At 37.5% G+C, this 20,541-nt stretch overlaps 1 protein-coding gene across 1 annotated transcript in view; it reads left to right on the top strand.

The window, feature by feature from the left end:
• The window catches only part of Sugct (succinyl-CoA:glutarate-CoA transferase), a 743,994-nt gene that overhangs the window by 85,760 nt on the left and 637,693 nt on the right, over window positions 1–20,541 (top strand). The window contains exon 7 of the mRNA XM_004840252.4: window positions 4,091–4,182. Coding sequence (XP_004840309.1) covers window positions 4,091–4,182 — 92 coding nt within the window. The remainder of the gene's footprint in view (window positions 1–4,090; window positions 4,183–20,541) is intronic.

Below are 20,541 nucleotides of genomic sequence, written 5' to 3'. Positions count from 1 at the left end.
GTATCTAGGAATCTGTCCATTTCTTCTGTGTTGTCCATCTTATTGGCGTATAGGTTCTGGAAGTAGGTATTGATGATCCTCTGGATTTCTGCTGGGTCTGTTGTAATTTCACCCTTTTCATTCCTAATTGCATGGATTTGGACCTTTTCTTTCCTTTTTCTGACAAGGTTGGCTAAAGGTATGTCAATTTTGTTGATTCTTTTGAAGAACCAACTCTTGGCTTCATTGATTTTTTGTATCGATCTCTTAGTCTCCATTGCATTGATTTCTCCTCTGATCTTTATAATTTCCTCCCTTGTATGAGCTCTAGGGTTGTCCTGTTCTTCTTTTTCTAGAAGCTTGAGGTGCAGCATCAGGTTGTTTAATTGGGCTCATTCTGTTTTCCTAATATGCATATTCACTGCTATGAATTCCCCTCATAAGACTGCTTTCATTGTGTCCCATAGATTCTGATATGTTGTATTGTCATTGTGATTTAATTGAAGGAACTGTCTGATTTCTTCTTTACTTTCCTCTGTGACCCATTGGTTATTCAGAAGTGTGTTGTTCAATTTCCATGTGCTTATGAAATTTTTGTGTTTTCTTTTGCTATGGATCTCCAATTTCATTGCACTATCGTCTGAAAATATACAGTGGATAACTTCAATTCCTTTGCACTTACTTGGACATGTTCTCTGAGCGAGTATGTGTTCTATGTTGGAGAAGAACCAGTGTACAGCTGAAAAGAATGTGTATTCTGATTTTGTGGGGTGGAACACTCTGTAAATATCTGTTAAGTACATTTGTTCAAGAGTTCGATTGAATTCTAGTATTTCATTACTTATTTTTAGTCTAGTTGATCTGTCTATCTGTAACAGTGGGGTATTGAGGTCCCCCACTACTATTGTATTAGAGCCTGTATGACTTTTCATGTCCATTAGTATTTGTTTTATGTAGTTGGGGGCACTAGTGTTTGGTGCACAGGTATTTATGATTGTCATCTCTTCCTGTTGGATTGTTCCCTTTACAAGGATATAGTGTCCTTCTTTGTCTCTCTTAATCAGTGTTGCTTTGAAATCTTCTTGATCTGCCAAGAGGATAGCTACTCCTGCTATTTTTTGGGTTTCCATTGCATGGAGTATTGTTTTCGACCCTTTAACTTTCAGTCTATAAGTTTCTTTTTGAATTAAGTGTGTTTCTTGTATGCAGCATATTGTTGGATTTTGCTTCTTGACCCATTCTGCCTGTCTATTTCTCTTGATTTGTGAGTTGAAACCATTAACTTTGATTGTTATAATGAATGCGTATTGACTTATCATTGTCACGACTTTTTCTTTTTGTTGGATTCTCCCCCTTTACATTTAATTTCTTGTCATGCCAGATGGGTTCATTCTGCTGTGGTTCCTGGGGTTGTGATTCTTATTGCCTGTTCCTAGGATATTGTCTAAAATTTTTTAGAGTGCTGGATTGGTATTCATGATGTTCCTAAGGTGCTCTTTGTCCTGAAAATATCTTATTTCTCCATCAATTTTGAAAGATAGTTTTGCAGGGTTCCTCATTCTGGGTTGGAGGCTCTTTTCCTTTAGGGCTTGCAATACGTCACTCCAAGCTCTTCTTGCCTTGAGCATTTGCATTTAGATGTCTGCTGTGATTTTGACAGACTTTTCTTTCTATGTGGTTTTTTTCTTTTCCCTAACTGCTTGTAGACCTTTGTTCTTCTGTTGGGTTTGTGGAATGTTAACTATTATATGTCTATGTATAGATTTGTTTTGATCAAGTGTCGTTGGAGTCCTATATGTCTCACTTATCTGTATGTCAAGTTCTTTTCCCCTGCTTGCGACCTTTTCTGCCATCACTTCTGCAAACAGTTTTTTTATGTCATCTGCACTCTGACCTCTTTCTTCATTGACTCTGATCAGTCTTATGTTATTCTTCTTTGCATCATCTAGCAGCTGCTGGGTTGATTTCTCATGGTCCTTTACAATTTTAAAGCAATTTTTCTTTTCCTGTTTACTAATTGCAATCTTATCTTCTATATTTGAAATTCTGTCCTCACATTGGCTCATTCTGCTGTATAGACTTTCAATCGAGTTTTTAATTTTCTAGAAATCTGTTTGCATCTGTTTTATGGATTCCATTTGTTTCCTATGTTGGGATTCCATCATGTTCCTCAGCTCCTCTGTAGATTTATTAATCATGTCTTCCAGTATAAGCACAATCTCTGCTGTTCTTGGAGAAATTATTTCTGATTCCTTTTTTTCCAGATCCTCTTTTGTTGCCAGTTCAGGGAGTCCAGGTGGTTGATTATCAGAGTGTTTCATATCGTTTCCCTTTGGGGTTGCTGTAGGTGATCTGGAAGTGTGGTTTTGAGGCTTGTTTACATTTCTTCTTATTTCAAAGGGGGTTCGAGGGTGCTGCTGGCTCCCACATCGCTCACTTCCTCTGTGCTGGGAGCAGTGGTACATTCACCCAGAAGCCTCCTCCTCTGTCCTGGGAGCGGTGGCATGTTGACCCAGAATCCTCCTCCTCTGTCACAAGTTATATTTTTTGAATTGGAAGTCAAAACTGTCTTATCTGAGTTTTTAAAAAAGATTTTATTGTCACTATATAATTGTTTTAAATGAAAAATAAATATAGTGAAAAAATACTGACTGAATATATAATTATTGAATTTGGCTGATGGGCTTATTATAAATCCTTTCCATTTTTGCTTGACATTTTCCATTCTAATACATAAGGAGAGACATGTAACACATTCTCTGTCATTAATAATGATACATATTCTTTAAACTTTTTATAAGTGATGTTTAATCCAAAGATTTAAATGCATCTGGGTAGGTTAATTGGTGACTAGATCATTTACTCATTCACTTTAATTTTTTTATTCATTCACATTTTATAGATTATTTCCGTTTGAAAAGATTTTTTTGAGTAGCCAGTATTCATTCACTCCTTCAATAAAAGTTTTTTTTAAACACTATTTTAGATGGTGGAAATATAGAAGTGAGTCTAGTAGAAGAAATTTCTGGAATGTGCATTTTAGTAGGAAGGAGACAGAATAAGTAAATAACATGTTGATGATGAGGACTATGAAGGTAAATATAATTGGATAAATGGCAATAAAGGTGTGAAGTGACAGTGCTTTTTTATATAGGGTCATCAGGGAAAGTCTGTCTGGTGGGGATCTGGAGGATGCCAGAGTGTGGAGCAGAGTAGGCATCTGTAGGGGCTGGCAGAAGAGCTAATGGGTGGGCATGGACCACTCTTCATTCGTTCACTCTTTGATTGATAAATGGGATTTGGAGACAGATTCAGGTAGCTCTCAATGCAGCCTTATTACTTACTTGTACCAAGACTGAAGAGAGCCAGAGAAAAGATTTTTTGTGTTTTTTTGATTGTTGCCTCTGTCCCCTCACCCTCTCATTTAAAAAAGAAAGAGAAAAAGAAATCTCACACCTTTGAAAAGCATTGTTAGGAGATATAATTGTTTTATTCTTGTCCAAATTTTGTCATTTATATTTTCTTTGCATGCTTGAGAAAATATGTAAGTAGAATCTGGGGAGCCAGGTCTTTCCTCACTTTGTATGTTGTCATGTACAGATGTAGAGCAGCAAATGCCGCCTGGTCCCAGGGAGGTAAATAACAGAGTGAATCATGCTGAGCCAGAGGGGTAAAGAGTGTTGGAGACTGCAGCAAATTGGAGAATTAATGTCCTGTGTAAGAGGAGATATGTTTTCAACTCAGATTGTTGCGTGTAAGAATGTGGCCCTATCTTTGAATTTATTTTCTGATTTTTTTCAACAAAAGCCCTGAATTTGCATTTTATGTGCTACCTCTTGATTTTTAATTGTTGGCAGCCAAACAAAATCACTTCAAAACATTCTGCAGGTCAAACAAAACATTCATGTAGGTGGGATCTGGCCAGCAAGTTGAGTTGACTTTCTGGGGATAGAACACAGTAATTCATTCTTACTGTCCCCTTCAGGAGATCATACAGATCTGACAGGAACAAAATGCCACAAGATTTCTGGAAACAAATGGCTTTGACACGTTATTGCATAATGGTGGTGGTGCACCTGTGTGGTGCTGACTATGTCTGTTCTTGTTTTAGGGTATGGCCACACAGGTCCCATGTCGCAGCGAGCTGGTTATGATGCTGTTGCCTCTGCTATTTCTGGCATGATGCACATCACAGGGCCTGAGGTAGGTATCCTTCAAGGAATAATCATAATATTTCTCCTTATATGTTCCAGGAAAAAATTTCTCTTTACTCACTCATAGGATTAAACTTGAATTAATTAATTTTTTTTTTTTTTTGGTACCGAGGATGGAACTTAGGACCTTGTCCTTTGAGGCAGGCGGTGGAACCACTGAGCTAACTGCCAGGCCCCAACTTGAATTAATTTTAGAAGGAAACCAGGGAAAGTGAATCTTTCACCTGGACACGACTCTTCCTCTTGAATTAAGGCATTCATTGGCCCATTGAATAGTGATTGCACATGTTCCTTACTATGTTCTTGGAACTGAGGAAGGCACTGGGATTAAGCAGGCAGTAGGAGAGGTGCACTCTTTTCTTCCTAAAGGTGTCAAACGAAAAGCAATTAACAAAATATTCATTGCATACAAATACTAGAAGCTGCTCTAAATAAGACTACAGGTTATTATTAACCATGTAATATTGTGCCTAACACCATTATTATATTTCTTAGAGCTGCACAAAACTTGGTTTGACAGCAAAAGCAGATGAAAAAGAATCAGGCTATGCTGGGATTCTCCTTAGGAAAGTTGTTTACGCTCATTTTATCAGCATATATTATAATTACCTAGGCCTATAGGCAGTGGTTGCTCAGGAGGGATCACCTGTGAAGTCCTGACTGATACTATTAGCTAGCCAATATGCACACATGATTGCCACTTATATCTTGTGGCATATGCACTTTTATCCACCTGCACCACTGTGCATCTGTGCTGCTAGCATAACTCCATGCTGTCAGATGACTGATTGGAACCCAGGCTTTTCTCTTGGTGGGAGGCTTCACCACATCATTGTAAACAATAGAGCCTGGCCTTGTCAGGATGTCGGTTAGGGAAGGCTTCTCTGAGCACCAGGTATTTCAGATGGGACAGAAAGGGCAATATCGTGCATGATATCTACATGGTGAAGAGTCTGGTAGGCTGAGCAGTCAGAACAATTCCAGTAGATTATTGTGAATTAGCAGGGTCAGAATGAGTTTGAAAACAGAGAGAGTAGTGGCTGAATTTATTGTTTGTAGATTTACTATAGTAATAGTTTGATGAGAAGATACATTATTATATGTAAATTTTTCCTAGTGATGACATCATATATTTCTGCCTAGGAATTGAATGATGTTTCAAAGATATAAGTATAGGTGAGTACTATGAATAAAAGTTCATGTTTTCCCTATAATGGAATATTAATGCCATTTTTATCCATTGAGGGGCCATACATAAATGTATGATATGAGATGAGATTTATGAAAGTACTCTTTATGATGAGATTTAAGGTAAACTAGGTATAGCTGACCTTCGCTCAACCTATGTTATGGTGTTAAGATTCATACTTCCTATGGACATAAAATCTGATTTTGCGTACCTAGACCTTGATAGGTCTTTTACTTATGTTATTATCTCTTTTGATCCTTACACTGCTCCTGTCAGGTGGGTATTAACAAATTCTAACTGAAGCTTAGAATGCCCAGGAATGCAAGTCCTAAAGCCAGACTCTGAACCCAGTTCTATTTAACTCCTGGAGCCGACACTCTTTCCACTTTCTGATGCTTGCAGAATGAATCTTCATGTTTATTGTATTTGCATCTTACTTATCCATGCTGCTTGATATATGATACACTATAGTGAATAGACCACTTGGTATAGTGACAGAGCACTGCACTAAGTCTGTGTCCCTGGTTCTAATTTGTGCCAGTCTAATTATTACTGATTTGCTCAAATGGGCCTCAGTAGAATATGTGCCTCATAACAAGGACCATGGTGTTTGCTTTGGCTATCCTGGTTTATCTATATACATAGAACAGAGCTCCAGGAAACACTAAGTAAATGAATGTTGAGTGAATAAATAAGTATGTGGACTGTGCTGTGTGATCTTGTACATATCATATAGTTTCCAGTGTTTCAGTGAACAGCATCTGAAAGTGAAGCTCATATATCTCCTTACAAGACACAGTAAAGAGCAAATAACGTATCTTTGATAAAAAGGTTGAAATTGTGTATTATATCAGGTAGTACATATAAGAATCATTAGTTTCTTAGTATTGGTGCAGATTCCTGAGCTCCACTCTCAGAGACAATGATTTGTAAGTGGAGCCCACAAATATGCATGTTTAGCAATGGGCCCAAGTGCTTCTGATACAGGTGATTTATGGACCACATTTGAAAAACAGTTATATCATTGTTATTAAGAATTTTTTGTCAATCAGTATAGAGATTTCTCAAAAAAATAAAAGTTGGGTCAGGGATTTAGCTCAGTGGTATCGTGCTTGGCTTGTAAGCTCAAGGTCCTGAGTTTGACCCCTGGTACAAGAAAAAAAAAACGAGAAAAAAAAAGTTGAAATTCTATTTGATCCAGCTATATGTCTCCTGGGTATATTCCTGAAAGTGTAACAACATCATATTATAGTGATATATACAAACCCATGTTTATAGCAGCACAGTCCACAATAACTTACCCCTGGAAACAACCTAGATGGGATTCTTTGAGCCATAAAAAGAATGAATTTGAATCAGTTGCAGGAAAATGAATGGATCTTGAGACCATCATATTGAGTGAAATAAATCAGTCACAGAAAATTAAATATGGCACAGTTTTTCTTATATAAGAAACCCAACGAATTAAAAAATAAAATAAAGGCATAATTTTTGGATTAGGGGGAGGGAATCAGTGGGAGTGGGAAGAGGGAGAGTGTGGGAGTCAAAGAGAATCTAAAATGCTTAAGATATGATATAAATACATAAGTATATGAATATTAACAAATCAATCTATATATAAACACACGTATTCCCTCAAATGAATGTAAATTTTTTAAAAAATTTTATTTTATTGGTACAATTTAGGTATACAATATAATGACATTCATCACTGGACATTTGCACCTTTACATAATCTCTCTTGGTTCTTATTTTTCCCCCTTCCCCTGCCCTCCCTTCAACCCCTCCATCCCACCCAATTTACAAAGACTGTTTGTGATTTTTCATTTTCTCATATTAATTCCCTTCCCTTCTTTCCTTTCCCCTACCCCTACTACTTCCCCTTCCCCTTTGCTCCTTTTCTTCCTGTTTCACATTATCTATTATGCCTTTTAGTTCTTACTTACACTTTCAGTTTCTCACACTAGAGAAACTATTCAGTATTTACACCTGTGTCCTGTTTATTTCACTTAAGAGTATTGCCTCAATGTGCATCCATTTAGCAATAAATGTCTCTAATTTCTCATTTTTTAAGGCTGAGTAGTACTCCATTTTATAAAAAAAACCACATTTCTTTATCCAGTCTCCAGTTGATGGGCAATTGGGCTGCTTCCAAGTTTTACCTATTACAGATTGTGCTGCTATGAACATGGGTACACATATATCACTGTGGTATGATTCTTTTAATTCTTTGGGGAAGATCCCCAGCAGTGGAATAGCAGGGTCAAGTGGGACTTCCAGTCCTAGTTCTTTGAGGTATCTCCATACTGATTTCCACAGTGGTTGCACCAGTTTGCACTCCCACCAGCAGTGGAGCAGTGTTCCTCTTTCCCACAGACCCACCAGCATTTGTTATTGCTTGATTTCTTGATAGCAACCATTCTTTCTGGGGTGAGGTGGAATCTCAGTGTTGTTTTCATTTGCATCTCTCGAATGACCAGTGATGTTGAACAGTTTTTCATATGTTTATTTGCTATTTCTACTTGTTTGAGAAATAACTGTTCATTTAAGATGCCCATTTTCAGATTGGGTCTTTGAACTTGGGAGGTCTGATTTTTTAAAGTTCTTTATAGATTTGAGATAGTAGACCTTTGTCTGAGGGACAGCAGGTGAAGATTTTTTCCCACATTGTGGGTTGTCTCTTCACACTGCTGGTGGTTTCTCTTGCTGTGCAGAAGCTTTTTAATAAGAAGAGATCCCACTTGTTGATTGTTTGTGCTAGTTCACGGACAATTGAGGTTTTGTTCATAAAATCTTTTCCTACACCAGTGTCTTCAAGAGTTCTACCTAACCTCTGTTCCAGGCGATTCAGCATTTCTATTTTAATATTTAGATTCTTAATCCATTTCCATTTTAGTTTAGTGCATGGCGCGAGATATAGGTCTAGTTTTAATCTTTGGCAAGTTGAAACCCAATTTTTCCAGCACCATTTCTTAAAGAGGCTATCTTTCCTCCAGTGAGGGTGTTTGGCTCCTTTATCGAAGATGAGGTGGCTGAGTGTCTCTGGAGTTGTTTCAGCTTCTTCTAATCTGTTCCACTCGTCCTCTGGTCTGTTTCTTTGCAAGTACCATGCTGTTTGTATCATAGTAGCTTTGTATTATAGTTTCAAGTTGGGGATTGTGATACCCCCTGCTATGTCTCTGTTACCTAGAATTCCTTTTGCTATTCTGGGTCTCTTCTTGTTCCAAATGAATTTTGGATTGTTTTCTCAAGGTCCGTGAAGTATGCTTCTGGGATTTCAATTGGGATTGCATTGAATCTATATAGGAGTTTTGGAAGTATGGAGTTTTTGTTTTGAATTAAGTGTGTTTCTTGCATGCAGCCTATTGTTGGGTTTTGCTTCTTGACCCATTCTGCCAGTCTATTTCTTTTGATTGGTGAATAGAGACCATTAACATTGATGGTTATAACGGATGCGTATTGACTTATCATTATCATGACTTTTTCTTTTTGTTGGATTCTCCCCCTTTACATTTAATTTCTTGTCATGCCTGATGGATCCATTCTGCTGGGCTTCCTGGGGTTGTGACCCTCAACTGTCTCTTTGTAGAATATTATCTAAAATTTTTTGCAGTGCTGGTTTGGTATTCATGAAGTTCCTAAGGTGGTCTTTATCATGAAAGTATCTTATTTCTCCATCAATTTTGAAAGAGTTTTGCAGAGTACGTCAATCTGAGTTGGAGGCTGTTTTCCTTTAGGACTTGAAATTAGTCACTCCAAGCTCTTCTTGCTTTGACAGTTTGCGTTGAGAAGTCTGCTGTTATTCTGATTGGCTTTCCTTTGTATGTGATTTGTTTCTTTTTTCTAACTGCTTGTAGACCTTTATTCTTCTGTTGGGTTTCTGGAATCTTAACAATTGTATGCCTATGTGTAGTTTTTTTTGATCAAGGCTATTTGGAGTCCTATATGCCTCACTTATCTGTATGTCAAGTTCTTTTCTCCTCCTTGGGAAGTTTTCTGTCATCACTTCTGTGAACAGTTTTTTTATGTCATCTGCACTCTTTCCTGTTTCTTCATTGACTCTGATCAGTCTTATGTTATTCTTCTTTGCATCATCTAGCAGCTGCTGGATTGATTTCTCATGGTCCCTTACAATTTTGAAGCAATTTTCTTTTCCTGTTTACTAATTGCAGTCTTATCTTCTGTGTCTGAAGTTCTGTCCTCATATTGGCTCATTCTGCTGTGTAAACTTTCAGTGGAATTTTTAATCTCCTGGAAATCTGTTTGTTTTTTGATATCAGGAATTAAACTCAGGGCCTTGCACTTGCCAGGCAAGTGCTGCAGTGCTGAGCTACATCTCCGGCCCACTTAGCTCAGTTTTTATTAGTGATATGCTTCCAGTAGAAGAAATTTATGGCCATTCCACCGCTGGAATGGTAAAATATTTTTTATGGATTCCATTTGTTTCCTATGTTGTGAATCTATCATGTTCCTCAGCTCATCTATTTTTTTTATCTGTGATCTCTCTAGATTTATTAATCATGTCTTGCACTATGGGCACAATCTCTGCTGTTATCTGAGAAATCATTTTTGATTTAATGTCTTCCAGATCCTCTTTTGTTGCCAGTTCAGAGAGTCCAGGTGGTTGAGTATCAGAGTATTCCATCTCCTTTCCCTTTGGGGTTGCTGTAGGTGATCTGGAAGTCTAGTTTTGAGACTTGTTTATGTGTCTTCTCATTTTGACAATGTTGGGGCGTTGTTGCTGTTGGTGCCCATGTGGCTCACCTCCTCTCGGCTGGGAGCAGAGGAATGGCCATAAATTTCTTCTACTGGAAGCATGTCACTAATAAAAACTGGGCTAAGTGGGGCGGAGATGTTGCTCAGCCATGCAGCACTTGCCTGGCAAGTGCAAGGCCCTGAGTTTGATTCTTGATACCAAAAAACAAAAAACAAAACAAAACAAAAAATCTGTGCTAAGCAAACCCTTTTCTATTAGAAATAGCACATATTCCTTCATAGATAAAAATAAGTTAAAAATTTATCAATTTCTATTCTATGATTAAATTGTAATCTTGTATATCAAACAAAATCATATTATCTTATTTTTTCACATTCATGCAACTGTGCTAACCAATTATTACTCAAAAGAGAACATCTATTGTTTGATGCATGGAATACAGAGAGGGAATTGGGAATGAAATCAGTAAATATGAGAGATTAGAAAGTAAATTATCCTCATATATGTAATATATATTCTATGTAGTAGTTTATATGTTATAATACACTTGAATATCAAGAACAATGATACTGATAAAGCAATGAAGAAAGATGTATTGATTGTGTAGGTATGGTATTGTATTAGGCACCCATAATAAGTTACTATAAATAATAATTTAGTTGAGTAGGTCAGAAATACACTCATGGAAAAATTAGGAAAATATAAAATGGCATAAATTAAGTGGTATGTTATGTAGCAGATAAAATGAAGGTCTCTTTTTCTTGAGAATAAATCACTTGGTACTAGGGATCAAACTGGGGACCTTGTGCTTGCAAAGCAGGTGGCAGAACCACTGAGCTAAATCCCCAGCCCTTGGATAAACAACTTCTGCAAACCCACGAGTTTTATGATCCTAGAAGCCTGGGGCTACGTACTGTGTGTGTGTGTGTGTGTGTGTGTGTGTAGAGGGAGAGAGAGAGAGAGAGAGAATGCTGGCAATGCACATTTATTTCTCTTGGTGTACTTAGTAGTGGAATTGATGCGTTACAGTTTAGAAATGTTTAGCTTTAGTAGACTGCCCATTATCCAAATGGTAGCAATTTATTCTTTACCAGCAATGTCTTAGAGCTTTATTTTCATTTACTCTTGACAATGCTATCTTTTTAAGTTTTAGCCATTTTAGTTGGTTAATTGTGGTATCTTACTGGGCTTTAAATTTGCATTTCCCATAAATGCAAAAATGTTTTTATTGGAGTACTGGGTCTTTTTTTATGTGACTTAGATTTCTTTCTATAGTTTGGGTACAAGTATTTGCCAAATGTCTGTATGACTGATATTTTCTCCAGTATGTGGCTTGCCATTTTGCCATCAAATTGGTATCACTTGATGAGAAGTTTTAAATTTTATTTATTTATTTTTTTGATGGTTAGTCTCACTCATTTAATATTATAGGGATTTTGAATTCTTGGGCATGTCACCTATATTTATTTTATGGCATGGCAGAATAATATCTCTCCTTGATCTTAATCTTATTTATTATAAATATTAATATCTAGTAAAAGAATTTAAATAGTCTATATTAAATAATTAACTTTTCCTTTATTCATATACTTTTCTAAAATGACCTGCTTAATCATAGCTGGCTGTTGATTAGTCAGAGTTAATTGTGGAATACTTTAATTTCTGTTTTATTTTAATTTACTTTTAAAATAATTTTTATAAATAATACATAATTATAAAAAGTTAATTAAGGCAGAAATTAATAGAGAAGAAAACAGCAAATGATCCTAATCTCATCATTTAGAAGTTCCTAGTAGGGCCAGGGATTTAGCTCAGTGGTTGTGCCGCCTGCCTCGCAAGTGCAGGGTCCAGAGTTTGATCCCCAGTACCCAAAAAAAAAAAAAAAAGTTCCTAGTAATAAAATTCGGTGAGCATCAAATTAGACATCTTCTTATGCTTATATGTGGCCATATTCAAAGGGCATGATGAACAAAAATAACTTACAATGAGATCGTAATATTCTTGCTAATATAAATATTAAATTTAATTGAATTTAACAGCAAAGTAATTGGTTGAAGTAAAATGGAAAGTTTGTTCAAGATTGGCTAGATGTTTCTAATCATTACTAAAAGATTGTTTTAGGGTTGAAACAAGAGAGTATGAAAACCCTTAAAATGATGGAATCATTTCATGTTTCTTTATGTATATATTCAGTTTTAAATATCCTGCATTGGTTTGTGCTATGGGAAATAATTACCATTCTTACATTTTTTTCCCATCTCTCTGTCCTGCCTTCACAATTGTTGACTAAATACTACTTTGTTTAGTTAGTACTTTCTTTAGTACTTTTACTTACCCTAATCTAATCCTACCTAAAAGTTCCATTACATTTAAGTCCTATACTGTAACAGTAATATCCCCAATTTGAAGTTGGCCTTCAAAAGTAAGGAGTACAAATGGGATAAGTTTGAAGAGAAGTGATGTATAGGAGGCCAATGATTATAGGACCCACTCTCACACGAATATTCCCAGCAAATCCTGGCAGCACCTTTTGTCATGGCTCTGGCTTTCTCCTCTAAGAGTACAGTAATTTAGCTGACTTTTTCCATTTTTCTTAGTTACTTTCTCATTTCTGGGACATAATACATGATGCTCACAACTGAAAGGAGGAAAGATTTACTTTGCCGACAGTGGTTAGTTTCAGTCCATGGTCAGCTAGCTCCAAGGCAAGGCAGTGTGGTAAAGGAACCTTGCTCATGGCATGGCAGACAGAAAGCTGTGGGAGATAAAGGGATGAAGATGAGAGATACGATACACTTAACGGTTACACTCCCTGTGACCCACCTCATCTCTACATCACATTTAGCTATAAACTCATTAGTGGACTGACTCATCCATGGATGAGTATCACACTCCCATCATCCAATCAGCTTCACGATGCCAGGCCTATGGCATCCAGATATAAACCATGACCCCAGGGTTGTTTACTTCCTCTTTCATTATGTTCTTCTCACCTCTCTTAGAGATTTTTGATGGACATTCTTAGGATTCCATCAGCATTTTTTGCTTTCTTCAGTACTGTCTGAGCAAGGGAGAGGAAGTGAGGAGCTGTATCTTAGAAGTAGAACCTCATTTTTAACTTCTTTTCTTGACCTTTGCCTTTTGGAGTTATAAACTGTTTCCTTTTCCTTGTTTGGTTCTTTTTTTTTTTCCCCAGTTTTCATATGGTAGTTTTATTAAATTTTATTTGGTCATTAAATTTATTCTCATTTTAGATCAAAATAGTCACATTAAGTTTCTGTATATTTTTGTACTTCTTTATTTTTTATTTATGTAAACTCATTGGTGTCACATTTTTTAAATGGATATTGATATCCATACTGTCACATACAATTCAAGAGGGAGCTTTCTATTTGTGCTGCTAATTTTGAACATTTAAATATTGGTTTCTTTTTTTTTTGTATTAAATTCTTTTATTGGTGCATTGTAGGTATACAACACAATTACATTTCTCATTGGGAATTGTACCTTTATATAATGCATCTTGGTTCTTATTTTTTCCCCATTCCTAGCCCTCCCTTCACCCCCTCCACCCTTCCCTATTTACAAAGACTTTATTTCCATTTTTTCCATTTCTCATCATTTTTTCCTTTCCCTTCTTTCCTTTCCCCTGCCCCTCCCACTACCCCTACCCCTTTGGACCTTTTCTTCCTATTTTACATTATTTATTATTCATTCTAATAATTGGTACATTTTAGGTATACAATATAATGACATTCATCATTGGAAATTTGCACCTTTATATAGTCTCTCTTGGTTCTTATTTTTCACCCTTGCCCAGCCCTCCCTTCAACCCCTCCAGTCCTCCCTATTTACAAAGATTTTGTTCCTATTTTTCCATTTTCTCATATTAATCCCATTCCCTTCTATCCTTTCCCCTAGCCCTCCCACTTCCTTCCCCTTTGCCCCTTTTCTTCCTATTTCACATTACCTACTATACATTTAATCCTTATTTACACTTTCAGTTTCTCACACCAGAGAAGCTATTTAGTATTTACACATGTGTGTCCTATTTATTTCACTTAAGAGTATTGCCTCAATGTGCATCCACTTAGCTATAAATGTCTCTAATTTCTCATTTTTTAAGGCTGAGTAGTACTCCATTTTATAAAAAACCCACATTTTCTTTATCCAGTCTCCAGTTGATGGGCGTTTGGGCTCTTTCTAAGTTTTAGCTATTACAAACTGTGCTGCTATGAACATGGGTGCACATATATCACTGTGGTATGATTCTTTTAATTCTTTGGGGAAGATCCCCAGCAGTGGAATAGCAGGGTCAAATGGGACTTCCAGTCCTAGTTCTTTGAGGTATCTCCATACTGATTTCCACAGTGCTTGCACCAGTCTATACTCCCACCAGCAGTGGAGCAGGGTTCCTCTTTCCTCACAGCCCTGCCAGCATTTGTTATTGGTTGATTTCATAATAGCAGCCATTCTTTCTGGAGTGAAGTGGAATCTCAGTGTTGTTTTCATTTGCATCTCTCGAGTGACCAGTGATGTTGAACATTTTTTCATGTATTTATTTGCTATTTCTACTTCTTTGTCTGAGAAATGTCTGTTCATTTCAGATGCCCATTTTTGGATTGGGTCTTTAAATTTGGGAGGCCTGATCTTTTTAAGTTCTTTATAGATTTGAGATAGTAGACCTTTGTCTGAGGAAGAGCAGGTGAAGATTTTTTCCCACATTGTGGATTGTCTCTTCACACTGCTGGTGGTTTCTCTTGCTGTGCAGAAGCTTTTGAATAAGAAGAGATCCCATTTGTTGATTGTTTGTGCTAGTTCACGGGCAATTGAGGTTTTGTTCATAAAATCTTTTCCTACACCGATGTCTTCAAGGGTTCTACCTAACCTCTGTTCCAACTGGTTCAGAGTTTCTATTTTAATATTTAGATCTTTAATCCATTTTGATTTTAATTTAGTGTATGGTGAGAGATATAGGTCTAGTTTTAATCTTTGGCAAGTTGAAGCCCAGTTTTTCCAGCACCATTTCTTAAAGAGGCTATCTTTCCTCCAGTGAGGGTGTTTGGCTCCTTTGTTGAAGATGAGATGGCTGAGTGTGTCTGGTATTGTTTCTGCATCTTCTAATCTGTTCCACTGGTCCTCAGGTCTGTTTCTTTGCCAGTACCATGCTGTTTTTATCACAGTAGCTTTGTAGTATAGTTGCAGGTTGAGGATTGTGATACCCCCTGCCATGTCTCTGTTACCTAGAATTGTTTTTGCTATTCTGGGTCTCTTCTTGTTCCAAATGAATTTTTGGATTGTTTTCTCAAGGTCTATGAAGTATGCTGCTGGGATCTCAATTGGAATTGCATTAAATCTATATAGCAGTTTTGGAAGTATGGCCATTTTCACTATATTAATCCTTCCTACCCAGGAGCAGGGGATGTCTTTCCATTTTCTGATACCATCTTCAATCTCTCTTTTCAGAGTGCCATAGTTTTCAGAGAAGAGGTCTTTGATTTCTTTCTTTAGGATGATTCCTAGGTATTTCAGTTTTTTGGATGCTATTGTGAAAGGAATTATTTGCCCTATTTCTCTCTCAGTGAGTCAGTCATTCATGTAGAGGAAAGCTATTGATTTCCACAACCAGCTACTTGACTGAATTTGGTTATTAAGTCTAGAAGACTTTTGGTGGAGTTCTTGGGGTCTTCTATATAGAGTATCATGTCTTCTGCAAATAATGACAGTTTGACTTCTTCGTTATCTATCTTTATTCCTTTTATTTCTTTCTCTTGTCTAATTGCCGTGGCTAATGTTTCCAGAACTATATTGAACAAGAGTGGTGATAGTGGACATCCTTGTCTTGTTCTTGATTTTAGTGTGAAGGATTTCAGTTTCTGACCATTTAGTGTGATATTGGCTGTTGGTTTTTCATAGATGGCTTCTATCAGTTTGAGGTAGAGACCATGTATTCCAATTTTTTGTAGGGTTTTTATCATAAATGCATGTTGGATTTTGTCAAATGCTTTTTCTGTGTCTATGGAGATAATCATATGATTTTTGTCCTGGCCTCTATTGATGTAGTGTATTACATTAATTGATTTTCGTATATTGAACCATCCCTGCATCCCTGGGATGAATCCCACTTGATCAGGGTGTATGATCTTCTTGATGATCTTCTGCATTCTGTTTGTCAGTATCTTATTAAGGATTTTTGCATCTATGTTCATTAGTGAGATTGGCCTATAGTTCTCTTTTTCAGTTGGGTCTTTCTCTGTTTTGAGGGTCAAGGTGATGCTTGCTTCCAGGAATGAATTTGGGGGTATTGCTTCCCTTTCAATTTCATTGAAGTGTTTAGACAGTAGTGGCAGCAGTTCCTCTCTAAATGTCTTGTAGAATTCAGCAGTGAAGCCATCAGGGCCCGGGCTTTTCTTAGTTGATAAGTTTTTAATTACATTTTCAATTTCATTGGTTGATATTGGGTTGTTCAGAATGTTTAGGTCTTCTTCGTTCAACTTTGGTAATTCATATGTATCTAGGAATCTGTCCATTTCTTCTGTGTTGTCCATCTTATTGGCGTATAGGTTCTGGAAGTAGGTATTGATGATCCTCTGGATTTCTGCTGGGTCTGTTGTCATTTTACCCTTTTCATTCCTAATTGCATGGATTTGGGCCTTTTCTTTCCTTTTTCTGACAAGGTTGGCTAAAGGTTTGTCAATTTTGTTGATTCTTTCGAAGAGCCAACTCTTGGCTTCATTGAATTTTTGTATCGATCTCTTAGTCTCCATTGCATTGATTTCTCTTCTGATCTTTATAATTTCCTCCCTTGGATGAGCTTTGGGGTTGTCCTGCTCTTCTTTTTCTAGAAGCTTGAGGTTCAGCATCAGGTTGTTTAATTGGGCTCCTTCTGTTTTCCTAATATGCATATTCACTGCTATGAATTTCCCTTGTAAGACTGCTTTCATTGTGTCCCATAGATTCCAATATGTTGTACTGTCATTGTCATTTAATTGAAGGAACTGTCTGATTTCTTCTTTAATTTCCTCTGTGACCCACTGGTTTTTCAGAAATGTATTGTTCAATTTCCACGTGTTTATGAAATTCTTTGAGTTTCTTTTGCTGTGGATCTCCAATTTCATTGCACTATGGTCTGATAATATACAGTGGATAACTTCAATTTCTTTGCACTTACTTAAATATGTTCTCTGTGTGGGTATGTGGTCTATTTTGGAGAATGACCCATGTGCAGCTGAGAAGAATGTGTATTCTGATTTTGTGGGGTGGAAGACTCTGTAAACATCTGTTAAGTTCACTTGTTCAAGAGTTCGATTGAGTTCTAGTATTTCATTAATTATTTTTAGTCTAGTTGATCTATCTATTTGTGACAGTGGGGTGTTGAGGTCCCCCACTACAATTGTAATAGTGCATATATGACTTTTCATGTCCATTAGTATTTGTTTTATATAGTTAGGTGCACTAGTGTTTGGTGCATAGATATTTATGATTGTCATCTCTTCCTCTTGGATTCTTCCCTTTACAAGGATGTAATGTCCTTCTTCGTCTCTCTTTATCAGTGTTGGTTTGAAATCTACTTGATCTTCCAAGAGGATAGCTACTCCTGCTTTTTTTTTGGGTTCCTGTCACATGCAGTATTGTTTTTCACCCTTAACTTTCAGTCTATGAGTTTCCTTTTGAATTAAGTGTGTTTCTTGTATGCAGCATATTGTTGGATTTTGCTTCTTGACCCATTCTGCCAGTCTATTTCTTTTGATTGGTGAATTGAGACCATTAATGTTGATGGTTATAACTGAAACATATTGACTTGTCATTGCCATGACTTTTTCTTTTTGTTGGGTTCTCCCCCTTTACATTTAATTTCTTGTCATGCCAGATGGGTTCATTCTGCTTTGCTTCCTCGGGTTGTGATCCTCAATGTCTGTTCCTAGGCTATTGTGTAAAATTCTTTGGAGTGCTGGTTTGGTAGTCACGAAGTTCCTAAGATGCTCTTTGTCATGAAAGTCTCTTATTTCTCCATCCATTTTGAAAGATAGTTTTGCAGGGTACATCAATCTGGGTTGGAGGCTGTTTTCTTTTAGGGCTTGGAATATGTCACTCCAAGCTCTTCTTGCCTTGATGGTTTGTGTTGAGAAGTCTGCTGTGATTCTGATGGGCTTTCCTTTGTATGTGATTTGTTTCTTTTCTCTGACTGCTTGGAGAACTTTGTTCTTCTGTTGAGTTTCTGGAATCTTAACAATTACATGCCTATGTGTAGATTTTTTTTGATCAAGGCTATTTGGAGTCCTATATGCCTCACTTATCTGTATGTCAAACTCTTTTCCCCTGCTTGGGAAGTTTTCTGCCATTATTTCTGTGAAGAAATTTTTTATGTCATCTGCACTCTCTCCTGTTTCTTCATTGAGCCCAATCAGTCTTATGTTATTCTTCTTTGCATCGTCTAGCAGCTGCTGGATTGATTTCTCATGTTCCCTTATAATTTTGAAGCAATTTTTCTTTTCCTGGTCACTAATTGCAATCTTATCTTCTATATCTGAAATTCTGTCCTCACATTGGCTCATTCTGCTGTGTAGACTTTCAATGGAGTTTTTCATGTCCTGGAAATCTATTTGCATCTGTTTTATGGATTCCATTTATTTCTTATGTTGGGATTCCATCATGTTCCTCAGCTCCTCTCTAGATTTATTAATCATGTCTTGCACTAGGGGCACAATTTCTCCTATTATCTGAGAAATTATTTCTGATTTCCTTTTTTCCAGATCCCCTTTTGTTGCCAGTTCAGCGGGTCCAGGTGTTTGAGTATCAGAGTGTTCCCTCTCATTTCCTTTTGGGGTTGCTGTAGGTGATCTGGAAGTCTGGTTTTGAGACTTATTTACGTGTTTTCTCATTTTCACTGGGGCGGGGGGCTGTTAGCGCCTGTATGGATGACCTCCTCTGAGCTGGGTGAGGTGGGACAGGGGCCAGGAGCAGTGGTAGGGATGGTGACCCAAAAGCCCTTTCCTGTGGTCTGGGAACAGCCGGAGGGATGGTGGCTTGAAAACCCCTTCCTCTGGACCAGGAGCAGTGGGATGGTGGCTCAGAAGCCCCTCCCTCTGGGCTGGGAGCGGTGGGAGGGATGGTGGCCTGGAAGCCCCTTCCTCTGGGCCAGGAGCAGTGGGAGTCAGTACCTTGGTCTGGTGGGCTGGTGTCCTCTGCGTCTTTGTAGTGTGGAATCAGGTGGCTGCCTGTCTGCAGCGGGGTGATTCGGCATCTTCTGCCCTACTCAGGACTGGAGGATTGTCTCAGGGATGTCGTCCTGTGGGTAGCACCAAGCGACGTTTTCCAGAGCACACTCAAGGAAGGCCCGAAACTGCTGCCTGGGCTCATTGAGAGTGATGGCCGTGGGGGCTGTAGATGACCGTGGGCACCGTCAAGCCTCTGTTGCCAGGCCGATGAGCTCTGACAGAGACGTCTCCGCACCTGCTGACCAGAGATTGGTGACCGGTGTGGATGTGTAGTGTCAGCAATGACAAAGGTAGAAAGCCCCGGCAGGTCCTGGCAAAGGCAGATAGGGTTGGTCCAATGGAGACGGCCGAAAAGTCCAATCAATCCCGTCCTGCGGGGGATCGTCCGTTAATGGACCATCTACCATCCGAGTCATGGCAACAGAAATGTAAGGTAAAAGGGCCGAAGACCAAGACCAGACCAGGCCACAACAAGCCTTTGTTAGGGGAATAGATCTGCTGGGCTGTCTCTGAACAAAGGAGAGACAAAAGCACTCCTTGTTTGGTTCTTAACAGGACCAATTTGTATGACCTGGGAAAAAATAGTACAGCAAAAACAGAGATAGAGAAAGATGTTTGTGAGTACAAATGCATTGGTAGGATTCTGCTTTAATATCTCTGCTCACCACTGGAAAATGGGAAATTTTCAACTTTGCTTCTATTTTCCTGGATGAAATGATGTGTTGTAGCATTTAATTTATTTATTAAAATTATAATTCTTTAGGTCATATAAATATTTCAAGATTAAAGAAAATCTGAAGGGTAAACTATACATTGATAAATGATAATTTTATTATAAAAATGTTTTGTGATAGCTTCCAAACAATGTAAGATATTTTGTGAAATACAGCAAATTATTTTTTAATGAGAATTTTTGAATGAAGTTATTATAGAAGTGATAAATAGTAGCCTTCAATGCAGTACATTTTTATAATTAATAACACATCAGTCTTTTAATTTCTTAACATCTTTCAGAAATGTATTATATAATAGGGATTTGCTTTATTAAAACTTATTAAAGCCAATGAAAAATAAAACTGTAATAATTTCTTGACATTTAGAAATAATAAGGCAATTTTGTTTTTTTATTGAAGCAGTTGTGTGATACAGCTTTGGAGTCACACAGTTTAGATTGAGGCTCTTTCATTGCTTGTCTATGTAACTTTAGACAAGCTACAATGCATC

This window comes from Heterocephalus glaber, unplaced genomic scaffold, assembly GCF_053883595.1.
Source record: "Heterocephalus glaber isolate CG9 unplaced genomic scaffold, H.glaber_assembly_v1.0 deba00001610, whole genome shotgun sequence".
Classification (NCBI taxonomy): domain Eukaryota; kingdom Metazoa; phylum Chordata; class Mammalia; order Rodentia; family Bathyergidae; genus Heterocephalus; species Heterocephalus glaber.
Note: the sequence above shows the minus strand (reverse complement) of the source record. Positions and strands in the feature narration are given on the sequence as shown.